The sequence below is a fragment of the Cygnus olor genome, chromosome 18 (assembly GCF_009769625.2).
Source record: "Cygnus olor isolate bCygOlo1 chromosome 18, bCygOlo1.pri.v2, whole genome shotgun sequence".
Lineage (NCBI taxonomy): Eukaryota > Metazoa > Chordata > Aves > Anseriformes > Anatidae > Cygnus > Cygnus olor.
The window spans coordinates 8,879,850-8,898,855 of NC_049186.1; the positions used below are offsets into that span (position 1 = coordinate 8,879,850).

The 19,006-nt window shown below is 48.1% G+C and overlaps 1 protein-coding gene across 6 annotated transcripts in view; it reads left to right on the plus strand.

Moving 5' to 3' along the window:
- The first annotated feature begins 29 nt into the window (after positions 1 to 29).
- RHBDL3 (rhomboid like 3) overlaps positions 30 to 19,006 on the plus strand; it is a 72,651-nt gene continuing 53,674 nt past the window's right edge. For 3 of the 6 annotated variants that reach the window (XR_005813631.1, XM_040530853.1, XM_040530850.1), the window contains exons 1-2: positions 6,799 to 6,946; positions 10,476 to 10,499. Coding sequence is in view for 3 of the 6 variants with exons in the window: in XM_040530853.1 (XP_040386787.1) it covers positions 6,827 to 6,946; positions 10,476 to 10,499 (144 nt within the window). In the remaining 3 variants the exon portion in view is untranslated. Of the gene's footprint in view, positions 509 to 2,636; positions 2,798 to 6,798; positions 6,947 to 9,694; positions 9,891 to 10,475; positions 10,500 to 19,006 lie in introns of those variants that run through there. The other 3 variants (XM_040530856.1, XM_040530858.1, XM_040530852.1) reach the window with 3 other exon arrangements.

Genomic DNA, 19,006 nt, shown 5'->3' on the forward strand with positions numbered 1-19,006 from the left:
TCCCGGCCAGCTCTGGCCTGACGGGACCCAGGCGGGCGGTGGGGGGCGGCCGCGACGCCGCTGCTGGCCTGGGCCGGCTCCCTCCTGCCCCGGGCTGGCTCCCTCAGCTCGGCGAGCCCCGGAGAGCGGCGGGACGGGGGTGTCCCTGAGCCGCCTCGCGTCGCGGCGATCCCTGAGGAAAAAGGCGGGAGCCGCGGGCAGCCATGAGGCGGGTTGTGCCGCGGGGGAGAGGGAGACCGAAAGTCCAGAACTGAAGCTGTGAAACATCACCTCCGTGTAATTTTAACGTAGTCTCCTGAAGTAATTTTTAAAATCCCATATTTTTAAGTAAATCTCCCTGTTTTAGCACATCTCGGCAATTGTGGACACTTGTCTCAGTGGTCCAGCCATGCAAAGCGCTGGGGACTGACTGCTCTGACCAGACCCCGTGGCCTGACCAACATTTCTGAGGTGCTAACCAAACTCATGGGGAAAACTCAGATCTTGCAAGCCTGTGCTAGGATAAATGGTAAGCTGCTTCTCTGTAACCTTCTCTTGGTGTGGGGGAAATACTGTTTTTGTGGAACAGCTGGCAACTTTGCAATATTTATCAGGGTTCCCGCTGTTGATTTGATTTACCATCCATTCTGCTCGATCTGAACTTGCTGCAGATGGGATGAGGTGTTGTAAATCCCTGCTGAAGCATAGTTCTGTTCCTCAACAGCCATGCAGACCATGCCAGTCACTGGCCTAGCAATACAAGGCAGTAAGTTAAGTGTTTTCTCCTCCCTTACTTCTTCCTGTCGCGCACTGGAGTTTTATCCCATCTCTTTGCCTTCATTATATCGATTAATGGTAGTACTCTAAGGCAGGAATGGGAATGAATTTGAATCCAAATTAAGCTACACGAGCAGGTGGGGGAAGCTGAGAAAAGGAAGAGTCGTAATAACAAGATGTTCTTCAGACTGAAGGGCAATTTGGGAGTTTCTCTTTTCAGAGGACCTAGATTGCTCTCTTATGAGTAGCAATAGGCAGTGTTGCTTGAACATGAAAATTAAGAGCTGGATACAAAAGTAGGAGAAAAGGGGTTGTGCTTGGTATCTAAGACCCAGACCTGTACTTTCTTGCCCTTTGTAGCTTTCCACCTATTGGTCACACTTTATTTGCCACCAGCAGGAGAATAGAAAAACAAGGACATGAAATTGCAAGGCTGAGACACGTCCCGTGATTCCCAAATCAGAGTTAGGGTTAGAGAACCTTGTGAGGATCTCTGGGTCTTCTGACCCATTAGAAAGCACAAGAGGAGGCAGCACATGCTGGACCTAGCTTCGTCTGTGTAGAAGGCAGTGGCTGCGTCCCAGCTGGCTGACCCCTTCTGTTCCAGCCATGCTGGATGTGTGTAGTGAGCATGATGTACTTTGATGTGAAAGACAGAGTGCGAAATACAACATACCCTGCAGCTCCCCACCAGATTCTTTGATTTCCAGATCCTGGAGCTTCCTGTGTGTTCAGTAACCCTAATGCATTTCTGCTCACAGGCAGCGAATTCCCCTTACACCTCCTCTTGCAGCCATTTCCTGAAGCTCACAAGGTCTCTGCTGTTGCAGCAGAAGTGAAGTGTATCTCATTTCTTATTGATGTGCACAAACTTCTTGTCTCCCTTCCCTCCCAGATTAAGTTAGTAAACGATGCTCAGACCATCAAATGCTACCAGCGCACCACTGGTGAGTCTGAGGTATTCTCTTTTGACTTAAATGTCTGAAAGTGAAATTGATAAACCATGATCTGGCGAGCACTCATTAAGTGAATGGGGTTCACTTGACTTTTTAGGGCAATTTGTTTAAAACTGTATACTGCCAGTAGTCTGTAGAGTGGCTTGGCAATTTTTAAGGACACATGAGTAACTTAGTAGTCCAAGTCCTGCTTTTGAGAGTGCCATGTAGGATCCTTGCCTCACAGGAGGAGCTGTTAACATGCAGGACAATTATGGAAGGAACTTGGAACCAGTGAACAGTGAGAGGACTTCAAACTCAAATCTGGTCTAGGCTGTTAATGAACAGATCTCATTAGTAACTGGAAGTGAAATGCTATAGTGGGGGTAGGCACCATATAGGTACTTTACATGAAAAGCACCTTTTGTTAGCTATATTCGAAAAAAAAGACGGGCAATTCTGTCACTGAGGAAGAAGGGTACAAGGGTCAGCATGCAGGTGAAGAGCAGAGTTTGCTGTGTGCTCTTACAAAACCTGGCCTTCTCCATTGGTTTAGGGAGAGGAAGTTGCTGGGAAGAGAGCCCGTCTAAATCTGTTGTGGCTCTGTTTGTGTGGGTGCCTCGTGTTCTCTGTGAAAACTTGTGTAATTATGCCACTGAGGTAAGAGTTATGATGTTCACTTGCCAAGACCTCCAGGATCCCATGAGGATTATAGTCATAGTCACTGATGTGAGAGGAAAGTATTCTACTCGTTGAGCCCATAAGGAACAAAGTCTTAAAAGTTTAACTATTGCTTTTGAGTGCTGGTTGGTGGGGAGAAAGAGCAGCAGCCCATTTAATTCTCTGTTCACTCATACTCTCTGCACAGTGATTTGTTTTCTTTCCTCTGATTCTGTCACTGTTTCCTAACAAATTTTTAATTATTATTTTTTTTTTACAAACCAGACTCCCATCTCCTCTTCACGTTCAATCTGATGTGTGAATTGCCTGGCCTTGCTGCAAAGTCACTGGGAAGACAAAGATCTTGTTTAATCATCCTTGGAGAAACATCCTTCACCCCTCAGCTTTTACCTCCTGTCTGAAAGACTGTCAGTTCAGGATTAATTGTAAGCATGACTTGATTTTATGTTGGAAATTAACCTTGAATTACTAATTGGTCTCCATTTCAAACAATTCTTTTGATTTGGGATGAATTCACCAATGTGTGCTGTGTTCCCATGAGGTGACGGCTGAAAAGGAGCAAAGGCATTTTAAACACTGTAGGCTGACTTGATAGAAGAGTTTCCTCTTAAAACAACTGTCCAGAAAGGGTTAATGGTAGATTTAATTATTTCCTCAGCCATACTGAAAGAGACAGTTAGAACCAGCTGCAACCAATAACAGCTACTGGGGCAGAACAGAGCAGCAGGTAGAAAGACTAGAGTCTGCACTGGAAATTCTTCAGTGCTGGAGTTGAAAAATCTCTAAGTATAACAAGGGGAATGGGGAGGGCCAGGTGGGTAATCCTTCAAGATAGGTTGAAACTGGACCTTATTTTTCCCCACTGTTTCTTGTCATCAGGAGAGAAAGCATTCCTGAATTAGGGAGAAGCTGAAAGGCAGCCCATATTGTCTGATTCATATTAATTCTAAAAGATGAGGCTCATATCGTCATCACCGATACTGAAAGAGCCCTTTGTTAACTTTTGGGCAAAGTAACCCCAGCTCCTATAGTCTGTGGTTCTTAAAGATCTTGCACCATTTTCACAAGTCTAAAAGAGTTAATCTGACTGGCTTGGTCCAGTTCTAACTGTGTGCACTATCTAACTTCTTGCTAGGGCGCAGTGCTTTTGACATCTGATCCAAAACACTGCATTTTGCTTCAGAAGTAGCCTTTCAGGTCTGGGTCTCTGTCTGAGCTCCAATGCAGTAATCAAGCTATGTAGATTTCTCCATTTGGTTTCAACTGTGAGAACTGTGCACTTTTTAAAAGTCCTTTGGGACTTCTTTGCTTGGAAAAAGGACCCATGAACAAACCGTTCTGATTTGCTTCAGAAGGCTTGGCTAACAGATGTTGGCTGGGTCCCTTTGAGAGCTTTTAAATTGCATATTCATGAGCTGACCTTTTTAGCCACTTCCCATGCGGGAAGGACCTATGTCTACATTTTGTTTGCAGTATTAGGAATATAAAAGATTGCCTATATAACTGAATGTGAAAATGGATCGGGGTTTGTTATCTCAAGCTTCTTCTCTCTAAGTTTCTTCTGTAGCCCTTGTGTGTTCTGTCTACGTCTGTTCTGTGGTGGCCCACAGCTCCCTAGTGTCTCTAGCAATTACTGTTTTCCAAGGCAGAATCACTAGGGTATGCAGTGGGGAGAAATGACAGTCTAAATTAAGAGGCTCTCACAGACTTGGAAGATGATAATTTGTCTGTAACAAAACTCCTCATTAGAATACTGTTAATTTCCTTTCTGTGACAATTATAGCACAGCACTAGCTCATATGTGCAATGTGCAGAGATATTTCCCTAAAAAAAACCTTCGTTGCCACTAGTGAAAACATTCCTTAGAGGAGAAAAATGAACTTATAATTTTGCAGCAGTTTTCCAGTTTAATGGGGATTTGATATTAAGGTAAGTTTATTTTGCAGCTCTCCCTGATGTTTATTGCATTTATGTTAGACTTCATGGTTAGCATTTTCCTGCTAGCATCTGCAATCAGAGGCGATCCACAGTTCTTGGAATGGCAGTCCCCAACTGTGTGGAACCTGTTAACCCTGAAATTCAGCTCATTTATTCTCTCTTTACTTCTAAAACTCGCCTTCCTCCTCCCTAAAGACATCTTTAATGATTGCTGTTTCTTTTTGTTGGCATGGTATATTTTTGCTTATCCATCTGTTTTAAGTTTTGATGAGGTTTAGGTTTTTAATCAAAAAGAGATTGTTTTTATAATAGCTGTACATGGCCTGGAATATTTTGGCAGGGGTGGTGTTGTATGAGTAAGGTGGGTTAGTGCGTCTCAAAAGTGCTGCATTTGGTAGCCTGCTCTTTCATTTTGGAAGAGCAGGCTGGGCAGGCTCTAGACAAGTAAGAAGTGGATGCCGTGCAGAAAGAATCACCTTTAAACCTGAAGGATGTCTGCTGTATTTAACTTAGGACAACAGTTTGGTAATCATAGAATCATTTAGATTGGAAAGGACCTCTAAGATCATCAAGTCCAACCGTTATGGAGGTGGGAGAAGCCCTCTGTTCATCAGTTCCACTGGAGACTTCTGAGCAGTTTTTATTTTGTTGTCATTTTCCCATCTGAATCCAGAGGTGGAAAAATTCTGCTCTTCAGGTCCAAGGGTCTTGGGTTTACTTCTTGCACTCACTGTAAATGTTTAGCTAGAATCTTCAAAGTACTGGAAGGGACACTTCTTGAAAAACTCTCTCTTGGCTAAGACTGTGATCTGCTGGGCTCAGAAACATAAATGGAGGGGAGATTTTTACTCTAGTACTCCTTGAACATAACAGTTTCTTTTCTAATGTTTGTTCAGGATGGGGCAGTTGAATAGCGGTTGGGCAGTAACACAGGATAAGATTATCATCTTAATTCTTTCATTTGTTCCCAAAATACAGATCACTTGCACGTTTGATTTCTCCTTCTAGTTTTGCCAAGGGAAAACTTAGGTGACAGAGGAGATCATTCCTTTTACTTGACTTTGCTCAGCTCTGTGAGATACTGTAGCCCTTGGTCCTGACCTTAAATTAGTGCCAGCCCCGTGGGCTGCTGAGCTGTGGATGGCTGCTGCTCTGTGTGGCTGTCGGCAGGTGTAGCTCATGGGGACACCTGCAGAGATCTGGGCACTGTTCTCCTTCTTCTGCAGAAGAGTATTTTAGTGTTTAAGAAGCTAGGGCCCACTGGCAACAGCCTGTCTGGGTCTTTACTGTTAAGAATGCTGTGCTGTTCACCACTGCGTTGTACTGGTGCTTTAGCTCACAGCTAGGAGCACAGGTTTCCCATCACTGCGTGGGACAAATTTGATCCAGATCAAAAGTGATAAGGAGTATGGAGTAAGGAGTTTGTGATGGCTCCGGATGGGAGAGAGGAGAGGATCTCTGCTGTACGCTCTGCTGCTGCTGGCTGGAAGGTCCCGTTCCTGTTCCACAGCTTTTCTGTTGGGGTTTTCCTTTATCTTTTCTTGTTCCTGTTTGCTTTTAAGACAAATTTGTAGGGAAAGGAGGGAGTTCTAGCTCGGCTCCGTCCTTGTGGCTGAGAGCTCTCGTGTCACCAAAACTTGGCCCGCGGTGCCGGCCCCCTCTGCCCGGGGCTGCCCTCAGCTGTGGCAGCCGCTGAGCAGAGCGGAGCAGGGCGCTGGCACCGGGCGGAGCAGCCTGGCTCTGCCGGCCCTTCCCCCTTGCCAGCCGGCTATTGCCGCGCTTGACTGGAAGGAGCTAAAACTGCTGCATTTCTGCCCTCAGCCGAGGCGTTCCCCAAGTTCCTAATCCCGGCTCCAGATGGTTAAGATACCCATCTCCTCGCGCAGGGACGAATAACGATGGGGAAGGCTTAAAACCCCACAGCGACCCCGCACTGCGACTCGCCGGGATGGAGAAGTTGGCTCCCAGACCCCCAGCAGCGCCGCGCGGCTCCGCCACCTGCCTGCGCTCGCTCTGCCCGACCCCGGGCTCCGGGAACCCGAAGGGGAGCTCGGAGAGGGGGGCACAGAGCCGGCCAAACGGGGGGCTGCCCCCCTAGCGGAGCGGGACTGCTCCCGGCGGCTCCCCCCGAGCTCTGCCTCCTTGCGGGGCCGGCCTCGGCCGCTGCCAGCCCCCGGTGCCGCTCCGGGGGGGGTTGGCCGTGCCCCCGGGGGCCGTGCCCGGGGCGGGAGGAGGCGAGGGGAGGCGAGAGGTGGCCGAGCCGCCCCGGGGAGGGGTCACCTGCCCCGGCCGGAGCCCGCCGCCGGGATGCCGCCCGCCTGCGCTGCCCCCGCTAATTGGATGTTCCCTGGATGGAGGATTTCCTCCCCTCCCGCCTGCGGGAGTCATGAAGGCAGCAGGCTCGGCTGCGCTTGAAAGTTTGCCAAGCGGCAGCTAGGTTTAATTTCTTCAAGGATCTGGGGAGTAAAGGGGGGCGGGTGGGGGGGCGGGGGCTGCGGGGGGGACCGTTTCCAAGCATGGGAGACAGGCTGCCGGAGCCTCACGCCAGCTCTTCCCCTGCCGTGGCTGCCAGCTCAGAAGCGGAAGAAATCGAGGTGCTCGACTCCGAGGATGTCCTACCTATGGCCGCAGAGGATGTAAGTTTCCTTTGCTCGCTGCCTTCACCCCTTTCCTGCGGGCCGGGTTAATCGGCTCACGCTATTTATAAAGAAAGCCCGGGCCGGGGGGAGGAACGGGGCCGATGACCCTCCAGGCGCCGGCTCCGTCCCTGCCGCCCTCCCGCCGCTCCCTGCCCCGACAGGCGAGGGGGGGCTCCGGCAGCCGCCGGGCCGGCCCCGTCCTGGGGCGCAGCCCCCTTCTCAGCCTTCTCGCCCCAGCCCGGAGCCCCCCGGTGCTGCCCCGCCGGGCTCCTTGGCCGCCCGCACCCGGCTGCCGGCGAGCTGCGGCTGGCCGGGCAGGGTACTGCCGGGGGCAGAGGGACCGGGCTGCGGGCACAGGCGGCTCTAGAGGCAGGAGAGGGGCTGATGTCTCGGCTTGAGGGGCTTCCTGGGGACAGAGAGCTTCTCCAGAGTCTCAGCTGCTCGGAGGGTGACGGATGTGGAACACCCCCCTTCTTAAAAACCTGTTCCCTCTTCCAGCCCCCGAGCTACAAACAGAGGAGGAAGTTTTTTTCATGTTTTTCTTTTTTTTTTTTTTTTCCACCCAAGTTCGGCAGGGCTGATAGCCTCTCTCCACCCTCTGAGCTGCGATTTCACCCGAGGATGGGTTAACTTGGTGCTGTCTCTCCTCTGCTCACCCAGCCTAGAAGGACACCAAGTGGTCCTGCGTGCTTTGAATCAGCTCCTGCCAGGCTGAGCAGCAAAGCCTGCAGAGCTGAGGTGGTAGTTCTGCATCTGCTGGTGCTGGAGGCTGGAGCTTGCTGTGCACCTGTCTGGGGGGGAGTGAATATGAGCAGATCCGCATTCCTGGTGCAGCCCTGGACTGCTTGCAGCTCTCCTTCCTAGCAAACTCTGCTGGGATGAGGGCTGTACAAAGTGCCTGCTCAGTCTGCAGAGGTAAGCGCAGGCTCTGTTCCTGCCTATGGAGGGATGAAGCAGTGATACTGAATGTCTTTCTGAAGTGGGCTGTCTCCTGGACCTTGCACAGGCATGAAAGGGGCGCTTGTAAACTAAGCCTCCTGCAATGGCACATCCCTTTTTGCCTCTACTTTTATGATGCTGCTAGAGGAACCTGCCAGGGGCTGCTCAGGGCAGCGCCTGCTCCTGCTCCTCCAGTCCTTCAGAATCCCCTAGAATTCGGTTGCTGAATTTTCCTCCCAGAGGGCAAGCAGAGGAAGTGCACTTGCTTGGTAGAGCTGCTTTCCCCAGTCTGTAATCCCGAGCGCTGCATGTTCAGGAGGGAACGTGTGATGCAGTTTGTACTCTGCTATAACACTGCTGGGTAGTCTGCACTGGAGCATGCCTGAGCAGGGGTACGTGTAGTTTTCGTTGGGAAAGGATGGTTTTCCAGGAGTCCAGGTTTCCAAATCCCTGTGCTTGCTTACTTCAGACTGTGACCTTTTATTCCCTGACAAATTTTGTGCTTGTCTGGATGGTCTACAAGTAAGATTTCCTGTTGTGATACACATGGGCCCCTTGGAGTTCCTCCAGCCTCTACAAGAATGCAGCCATTAGCAATTCGATCCTGCCAGGGGCACAGGAGAAGCTGAGTGCTGAGTGCCTGGCAGGATTGGGCTCCTGAGACAGTAGACAGGCTGTGAGCTTTCCTTGGTGAAATCTAGATTCTCATCCTAGTTCTGCTGCTGATGTGCTGCTTGACCTTGAGGTAGGACAGCCTGGGTCTGGTCCAGCTCGCAGTGTCCTACTATTACTTACCTTGGGATCTGCATTATTATTTGACTCTTGTGCCTTGTTTTCTGCAGTCGAGAAAATAGAGCCAGAGCCCACAGTTGCATTTGCTTATGAGAAGCTGCTGATACCTGGCAATAGATGACATGACAGAAGCTTGAGGTATCATGTATCGTCTGCAAGTCAGAAGAGCAGGAAGTGGTATAAATGCCCTCCTTCTCCACAGCCAAGGATTTCCTGCTGAAACAAGCAGGCTGCAAGCTACAGAGCATCATCTCTGAAAATTCAAACTGCTCTGTGCTAGGAGTGTGCCCCCCGAGACCTAACTGGGGGTTGATTTTCTATTATTACATTTGAGAGCTTGACGTAAGCTCTTTGGTTTGGCCAGCAAGAACTGTCACAAGGTCAGTTCTTTATATGTTGTTAACCACAAAAGTACTACATGGTGGATGTTTGGCTGTCACAGCCTTGACAGCGTGTAACAGCTCAGCTGTGATGTCATTACAGCTCTTGGAGCAGCATTCCACAAAGCCAGCATTGAGGCAGTCCCAAAATGTTCTGTTTAAAGTGCTGGGCTGATTTATGATGATAAATGGGAGTTTATAAATGGATGGGGACATGGGGAGGAGGGGAGCCAGCAGCTGAACTGATTAAATTCAGTGGCCTGATACCCCACTGTCTCTCCAGTCAGTTCTGCTTTAGATTTGCCTACCATGTGAAAGGAAATATTCTTGGGAGGACTGGGTAAGGCTCTCACCAGAGCTCTGTTTTGCATATAGCAGAGTGAGAAGACTTGCTTCTATGAGGCTCATGTTTGTTATTTTTTTCATTTTGCTCTTCTAGGAAGGTGGATGAGGCAGAAACCAAGTGTTGTGCTGAACAACACGTTGCAGACAAGAGAACTGGGAACATGCAGGTTTTTTCATGGGGAATCTAAGCAGTGGTTACCTGGGTCACTGTTGCCCCATGGAAGTTGATCTCTTCTCAGCTGACCCCAAATCCAAGAGCTAGGAGAGAGAAGCAAGCACTTCATTAGGAATTTCTTCAGTTCCATGGGGCTGTGTGGCTTGACATTGGTCTTTGTACAAAGCATAAACCAGAGCCAGTCATCAGCTTGTTCTTTCTGTTCCCAAGTGACAAGGACTGGTGGAGCGTTCACGTGGTTGTCTGCACTGAAGTGGACCTTCTTTCTGTGCACAGCTTTTCAGACAGATCTGGAACAAAAGTTGTAGGGGTAAATATAGTCCCAGGCTTCCCCCTTTCCACATTGTGCAAGAGGAATTATCCATTTTTCAGCTGTGGACTTGTGAGGCTCAGAGAACTGATGGGTTATCAAAGGCCTTGCAGCAAGTCCCTGCCAGAGTTAGGAGCAGGCAAGGCTCTGACAACCAGAGAAGGCAGTCTGTGGGTCACGGTTGCGCCACAGGATCTTAGAAAGTGATCTGAAAAAACATTGCTAACTCCTCCCTCCCCTCAATATACACCAAGCTGTCTTGATCCCTGTGGATAAAAAGCCTGTTATTCCTTAGTCACTCACAAGCAGACAAAGCAGAAGAAAACAGAATTAACACATGAATGTTCCGAGTTTGTCTTAATTTGGATTTGTAAATGAAAACTGCACTCCCTGTGGTTGGTAGATTCCCCCTGCCTCCTCCCCCGGAAGGGTAGGTGATTCTGGGATGAAGAAGGCTGTTGGAAATGGCACTAGATCATTTGGTTATTTCTCAGTTAGAATATACTTCTACAGTTTGCTGCATGTTAATGTCATTGCTCTCATACCTTCTTTTTCTTTTTTCCTCCCTTATGCATTGCCTCTCAGCACTGGAAAGCCCTATTTGATCAGGTATGTGAACAACTGATGTATTGTCTCTGTCTCATGAGCAAAGAGTGTAGCCCGCACTTAATTTCCTCTGTACTAGATTTTCTGTGCTTTTAACATACAATTTAGGAGCTCCGTGTTCCTGATTCCCAGGGTGCTGGTGTGCAAGTCGTTATTATCGTTAATGCTTTGGGCCTTTCTCTCAGTTTCTCATCAGAGCAGCCAGGAGGAGAAGTGGGCCCAGGCTGACCATCCCTTGTAGCACAGGGGCTGAGCCGAGGCGCTGCAGCAGGTGCTCCGACTGCTGCCAGCTGCACTATCCCTGCTCTGTGGATTAAAGGATCGCCTACTGTTTGAGGCAGGCAAACTAGGACCTGTAAAACCAGCACTGTGTTCTATGAAATGGTTCCCCAGCTGCTGAACCGACTTCTGCGTGATAACATCTGTTTGATCCAGGGGAGGACCCGCAGCTTTTAACTTCCACAGAATTAGCAAAGTATCTGTTTCTGTACCAAAAGCCGTGGTTGTACCCGATAAATGCCATTGGTCACACCGGTAGCTGACTGAAATCCACACAGCTCTGTAGAGCTCTGAGTTATAGCTGCTGAGAATTTGGGTTGTGGATTCTAGCTTGTAAATTATGCTTTTAGCTGCTTTACCTGACATGTTTGCTTTGTGGTGTTCCTTCCATCTGCCAGGCTGAAATGTGAAGCAGCTATAAACCGAAGGATTTTTCTAGGGTTGACTTGCTTTTAAACTGCACCACTCTCTGGATGTCATGAACTTTTGTGCTGTTGTGTGTGCGTGTAAATGTCACCTACTGTAAGTGAACTTACTCTGATGCTGACGTTGACCTGGCAATCCTAAAGTTCTGAGGGATTTTTGTCCCCACTTTGCAAGATGATAATTCTTGCTTCTACAGCTGAAGGCTGTAGTGTAGTCTCTGTGAAAGGACGTCCTTGGTACCTTGAGGGTCTTGCTATCATTCAGCTAATAACTGGACTGCCTGCTCTGATGAGTGCTTGTTTGTAGCCAGTTAGCTGTGACTAACTGTTAATCCACGTGTCTGGACTGCAGTTCGTTTGTTGTTGTACAGTCAAGCAACTGGCAGTTGGGAATTAGATTACTCTAATTGTTGATCACACCTAAATTGTGTGGTGTGTTTGAATTTGCTGGGGCTCATAGGGAATGCTGCCACTGAGAAGACTGATTCAAGATAAATTGTTTGTGGTCTGAGCTGAATGTTTCAGCCACTTGGAATTCTCTTCTGTCTTGAAAGTTGGCCTTAATTTGTAGTCTGATTCTACAAGCATCCTTTGAAGTCATTGAGTCCTTGTGGGATGGGGATCCTGGCTGGTAGCTACCTCAGGCTCAAAGAGAGGAATGGGTAATTTCCCACTGGACTTGCTTGCATAGTAGAGGTTTTGTTTTTTTTTCCTTTTTTCTTCTCTCCCCCCCTTTTTTTTTCTTTTTCTTCTTTTTTTTTTTTTTTTTTCTTAAGGGAGGGGAGTTTGTTGGATTTACAGAAAATTACTGCAGGAACAAGGGAATGGGCTGCAAAGGCAGGACTCTGATAATTAGCTATGTTTCAATTAGGGCTGCAGCAGAAATTTAAGCCTCGTCTGTAAGGCTTTATTATCAAAGAGAATGCAACCTGTGACAACTAGTTGTAAGTCCTGAATAAATCAATAACGTCCTTGTTGCCTGTGGGCAAAGCCAAGGCGCTGACGTCTTCCTCGAGCGCAGTATCAGCAATGCAATGCAATTAGCCTGCAGTGAATTGCAAGATGCTGTTTGTCATGGAACAAGGTTGCTATTCCCAGCAGCTCTGTGCTGGTAGGAGAGGGGAGCGTTTTGTTTAGCTCTGACTGGCATCCACGTGAAACACGATAATGTCTTAATAGCTAGAGAAAGTCTGTGTGTTGAAACTCAGAAGAGTTGCAGCTCTTGCTGGGAGATCTGACCTGGCCTGACGTGTGTGCAGAGTGGAAGTGGGCGACCAAAGATTTATGTGCCCCGTCTCTTTGTGACTCATGGGCTGGGACTAAGGCTTAAGTCACCTGCTCTTCTGGGACGCAGGGGCTTCAGCGTTCACCACCTCCCCAGAGAGCAGTGGAACGAGGGAAGACCCTGGAGGATGTGTTAGAGCAGTTGGGAATTCACGGGCTGGGAGTCTGCAAGTCTCCTGTTTCCAGGGTGATTTACGGTGATGGTAAATGATGAAAGGGAGGGGGCAGTAATCCCTCCCCTCCTCACCTTTGGTGCGGGGACAGGTGATGAAATTGTTAGTAATGCTTTTTCTTTTCCTGGGGGGAGATATTTTCACAAAACTTTCATTTAGGCTTACTGACAAAAAAGCAGTTTTATGTATAGACATACGAAATTTAAAGGGTTCTTTATAGTTGTTTTTAACCCTTCCCCCTAAACATCTTAAATTAAAAATTCAGGATTTCTTGATGAAAATTGCTGCTCAGCCATAAAACAATGTGTTTTTTCCTTGTTTATTTTGGGAAAGAGGAGTGAATGACAATGATTTCTAGAGGAATTTTTCTATTCATTTTGATCCAGCTCTATTCTGTCACGCTGGGAGCTGTCAGTGAGTGATACCAGTATCTCCAGCCACTGTCAGATTGCTTCTTTAAAGAAGTAAAAGAACTGAAAATTGGCAAAAAGTTAGGTCCAGCTCTGCTTCCTAGGCTTTGAGGTTCAAATAAGCCCCTCCCAGATTAAAATCCTGAGTACCAAAGCTCCTTCTGTATTTAGCGGGGTCAAGACTTCACCCAAGTGTTTGGGAGCAGGCAGACAGGCGGCTTCTCAGTGCTGCTGCCAGGAAGTTACGGTACAGCTGCTGCTTCATGCCATGCTTAAAAGATGCATTTTTTATTCTGAGGCCACAGCCCTCGGGCAGCTCTAACTCACTTTTATACGGGAACTTTTATAGGGATTCATACATTTATTTATTGTGCTCATAAACACCCTCCACCCACACACACACATTAGCTCCGCATCTGCTGCCTTCTGCAGAGCCTGCGCCATTGCTGAGCGCTCTGCACACACTGTCTCTGTGTGGAATCCAAGCTCCAAGCAGAGCATGACATTACCTCTCTCCATTCCTACACGGTCACTTGGGGGTTTATTTGTTTGTTCTTCACTGGCCAAAAAAAATTTTGTTGTTGTTAATCTTCAGGTTAACTTAAAAGCAAGAGAATTCCAGTAGCACGTCCTGGCAATTTCACACTTCTCTGTGCTGTTAAGATCCCCAGTTAATTCCCTTGCATGCAGACATGAGAACATCTCACTGTCCTCGCTGAAGCCAAGTTGTATGATGGCTAGACAGTGAGACTGCAGGCAAGTCTTCTGTGGGACTGATGGTTCCTGCTTGCTGTGTCCTTTATAAGGCCTCGGGTGCCCTTCTTTGCCTCTATGTCCCCAACATCCCTGCTTTAGAGATGACTGCAACTAATCGGTATTATCCAGCCCTCGGCCGTGCTGGGTGAAAGGGACTATCTAAGAGGATGGTGTTCATTATTAGGACAGACCTGCCTTCCGAATGTAGCTTTTAGCTTTGTTAGATGCCAAGAGCTTGTGTCATCTCTGTTTGTCCCATCCCCACGGCTACTGAGATTTCAAGGGTGAATTAACATTATCAGCCCTCGTCTTGGAGTGCTTGCTTCTTCTCACCCATACCCTGCTTTGTAGTCATGACAACAAACTGGTTTTAAATAGCCACACACAAAACTCTCCCAAAAGACCCTCCTCACTGGCTCAGCACCTTGATTCTATTGCTTATCAATCCAGGCTGTGTTTTTGTTGCAGCTGCTTTAGGAATCCTGGATTCCTTCCTGAGACTTTTACGTGGGTGTGATGGCAACAGATGAACAGAGTTTATGGGGAATGGAGAGAGATGCCAAGCTACCCGCTCTGTGTAGGCAGCTAATGGAAAGCTTGAGCTCAGAAATGAGGCTGTAGAGATACTCTGGACCAGACATGTACTTGTCAGGAAGAGTTCAGTTGCTGACACTACCAGCAGTGGGTGCAGCTGAACCTGCTCTGCCACAGTCTCTAAAGCATGAAAATACGTCGACCTTGCAGCCATCTTAAATCTAGGGCTGTTTCCTGCACGACTGAAATTGCAAAGCAATCCATAAAATCGGGCCATCTATGATCATGGTTGGTGGTAACTGAGAAAGGGAATTATTTTGAACTCAATGATCTTGTATGTTAACTGTGTCCCTTTTCTCAGGATAGCCTTTAACACAGGCAGGACGAGCAGTTTCTCACGCTATAAAAGAAATTCCAGTTTGTTTACTGGGGCACTGTTGAGCTAAACATCACACGCCCCTTTGAAAAGTTCCCTGACTATTGTTGCTGGCTAACCCCTGCTGGCTGCGGCTGGAAGACCTCGACAGACAGGTCTCTGAGCTCCAGGCAGTGGTTTGTGTCTGGAGACTTCACTGCTTTTTCTGACAAATTGCTTGTGTCTTCCTGCTGGTTTGTGTGGGACACTGGGAGCAGGAGAAGGAGAAGCTGTGAGATGAGGAATAGGAAACAGTATCTGTGAGAGCAGCAGCATGGGCAGGAGGTTTGATCCCAGGGTTGTATGCTGCTTTCATGCCCTTGGATTTTGGGCTGTTGCTGTCTCTAGGTTAGGGCTCATTGGGACATTGTGTCCACATTGGAGCAGAGTGGCGCTGCAAAGAGGAGGTTAGAGGAACTGGAGATAGGAAATAGCCATAACTCGTTATTTTATCTCCTAACGAGGACTGGAGAATCAGAGATGCTGGTGGCCAGACTGTCCGTGGCGATAAAAGATTAGCATCCAGGCCCTACAGTCAGGGTCTCCTTTGTCTGTTTTATTAGGCGCTTCTGTGAGTGTGGCAAGAAACTTGCTTCCTTTTACTCCCCCCTCCACCACGCTGTTCGTTGTAAAGGGGAAAGACACTCTAAAAGCTACAAGGGTCTCTTGGCAATGCACAGAGGGGGTTCTGCATCTGCCCCACGCCTTGAAGTCTAATCTCATTTACAGTTGTCAGCGTGGGCTGCTGGAGGAGATGAAAGGCAGAGGACAAGGAGGGAGAATAGATTAGCCTTGAGCAGAGGGCACTGGGAGTGCACCTGCCTCTGCCCCGCTACCTTGAGGAGGGGCGTCAGTGGCAGCTGGGCATGTGTCATCTGCTGCTCTTTGAGGCGCCCAGCCATGGAGCACACGATTAATGACTCAAGGGGATGGGCTTTTGTGAGCGATAAAGCCCTGGGATTTAGGCAAGGCTCTCAGGCCTTTTTTTCCGAGCAACGCTATCACTTTACATTTCTCAAGCGGCGTTTTGGGAGCAGGGAGCTGCTGTCTGTGACCACAATGCTCGCCTTTCTCCTCCCTCCCCAAACTGCGCTGACCTTTGTCATGCAGCATTAACCCTTTGACTCCTCCACTTTGGGTTGTGGGGTTGGGAAGAAAAGAGTCCCTTCAAATTCATTGCCCTGTAGACAGACTTGAAGGGAAGAATGGGCTGGCAAGAGAATCTGGTTTTGCTGAGGGAGATTGGTTTGCTGATGCTGTCTGGATTATCAGCCTCTTGCTGCCTTCTGCCAGAGGCCTTTTCGAATGCATGAACCCCCAGGAAAAGGGGGAAAGGAATTTTTCCTTCTTTCGGTCAAGGAGGGAAACTGAGGTGCTGAGCAGCTAATGTCTGAGAGACTTCCCTCTGCAGGGTACTGCCTTGTCTTCCACCCTGCCAGGATTAGCCTGTTTCTGTCCCCAGTGCTGTTGTGGTAGACGGCGATCTCCTAGCACTTCAAGGCTTATATCCACGTTTGGCTGTTATCCACGATACCCTGGAGTGATAGCTCAGCATGAGAAAGCTACCTGCAGGTCATTAATCTTCCCACTTCTTGGAGGGTGAACAGCAAACATTCCCCAAGTTCCTCTTTAATATTCCAGTACATCGAGCAGCAGCCAGCCCCTAAGCTGTGTACGAGTCTCTGGGATTGCATTTATACCTTCCCTGCAGCACGAATGGGTTGGGATTGGCCATGCCATCTCCCCTTTCCCTGGCTACCGGGGTACCCTTCATCCCCACCAGCCCTCACACAGACATTTGGCTTTGCTTGAAAGCCTTGAGCATGAAGCTGGGAGTAGAAGCCGTCAGCAGGAACCAGACATCAGCAGCGTAACAAACGCAACACTGTTAAGCTTGAACGGGTAGAAGGAGGCATCTCCTGAAATGTTTAAAGGAATCATAACAAACACACTGAAAAAGCACATGGAAGCTGAGTCAGTCTTACACAGCCCATGAGTTAGTGGCAGCTTGATGTCTCTAGATTTGTAAAAGCCTCAGGAGGCTTCCTACTCGTTACACATTTGTGTACCTTCCATGGCTGAGCTGCATGGAAACCTACAGCGTCCGAGAGGGAGAGCAAGCTGCATTCAGACCCTTGTCTCTTTGCTGCCACCTGATCCCAGCTGCAGCAAGAGGCTTTGGTAGCGTACGCTCTGCCATTTCAGCTAATATGTGGGCTGGTTTTTAGGCACAGAGATCCTTGCTAATGCATTGTTCTCAAATCCTGTCTTGCACATAGAAAATCACTGAAGCAATAAGAACATTTAAGCCTGCACGTTTAAAAAGAAAGGAGGGGAAAAAGCTGTAAACAGAGACTGGATTGATCCTGGAAATCAGCTGGTGCATTGTGCTCGGTAGTGTGCACTCTGTTATGATGGGAGGAAGAGAGGGGGAAGAGATCATCCTGTCTCCAGAGGAACACACCCAGCTGCTTAGAGAATTGAAACAGGTTGGAGGTGCTTTTCCAAGCCATTATCACTCACACCTGTAACATTTACGGGCTTTTAAAGTTGCTCTCTACCAGACCTGGAAAGCAAGCGTTTCTCCTCTGTGGTAGGAAGTATGATGGTCTTGCTGCCTTCCTGTATTTGCACTCAGCGCAAGTGTACCGGGGCACGTTTGCAAATTAAATGCAGTAGTGGGCGTGTTTGAGTTTGACAGCAGCCAAGGAAGCTGTGATCACTCTCCGCCTCCTCACTAGGTATCATACAATGTGTTGGCCTGAAATCAGCTTGGTACCAACACACCATGAGACAAAGTTGATGGGGTGCAGAAATCAGGCTGTTTTCTTGCACCATCATACTTACACGCTGCTGAGGAAATCTGAGCTCTGAATCCTCTGGAATTTTGTATGATTCAAACATTGTAGTATTGTAGCTCAAGCTCTTGCACCTGGGAGAGTCACTGCTATATCCCTCTCCTAATCTCCTGAGTGGTGGATTCCCTCCAGTTCAGCTTCTCATGGTGATGCTGGGGCTATTTTATCACCAGAGACAACATGTCATGCTCAAATGTGTAGTGAAGTCCTGAATGTTTGAGATCACACGTGTCCTGATACTTTCTTTTTGTGAGACTAGTCATGATTTTCTCTGCCCTGGCCAGGTTCCATCTGGCTAATTGTACTTCCTTGACAGTGTTGTAATTTCAAGTGGAGAAGTTGGCTTTTATGTTATTCATTGTACGGGGCAAAGTTTTTCCAGTGGCCTCCATGAGATCTGACCATCCAGCTCCCTGAAGCTCCTTTGGACAGCCTCATTTCCCACAGAGTTAGTGGGCCTTGCATACCCCATCCCTCCAGCAGCTACCTGGTAATTCTAAGTCTGTAAAGTGGTTTTGTTATTTTGGTGTGTGTGTGTGTGTGTGTGTTTGGGGGATTGGTTTTATTTTTGAGAGGATGCTCTGTTGGAGTAGAACTGTCTAGAAACTGTTTTTTTTGTTTTTTTTTTGCCTTGGGCTGTCTTGTACAAGGGCTGCTGTTGCGCTCTCAGCTGTTCTGCAACCAACCCAGAACTTTCCAATAGAAACTTCTCTTTCTTGTTTGAAAAGCACAAACCAGTAAAGAAATGTAGATCCCCTGGAAGTGACCTTAATTAGCAGTGATTCATTATGGGGCTGTTCCCTTCGCCAGGGCATCATGAATGCACAGAAGTCTCACTTGGGCCTTGAATTCCTTCAGCTCTAAAAATGAAATTCCCAGCACTAGCAAGATGCAGAGAATATATGTATTCTTAGTATATTCCTGTTGCTTAGGAACAGCTGTCTGCAGTGACCCTGTGTTGCTGGTGAGAAGAGTAATGATGTATGAAACTGATGTTAAACAAGCAAGATCAATCTTCCCCCAAAGAACTGTTCTTCATGCTCTTTGATACTCGACATCCTCTGTAAACAGTGCGTGCTCTGGAGTTTCCTTAGTTGCATAAGGTAAAAATAAGCAAAGCTGCTGGAGGCAAAGCTGTTTGTGGCTACCAACAAACCTCTGGCCACGTGCGCTTCTTCAAGGCACTGTTCCCCAAGGAAATGCAACGTCTGCCTCTGCGATTCTTTGTGATTAGGTGCCAGCGATGATGGAGATCTTGATTTGTGTAGCATACTCGTTTGTGATGTGTAATTGTAGTGGAACTGCTTGCTGATGACAGCCTACAGGCAGTGAGCCATAATCCACCACGTTTACCCCTTGACAGAGAAAGGATCAAT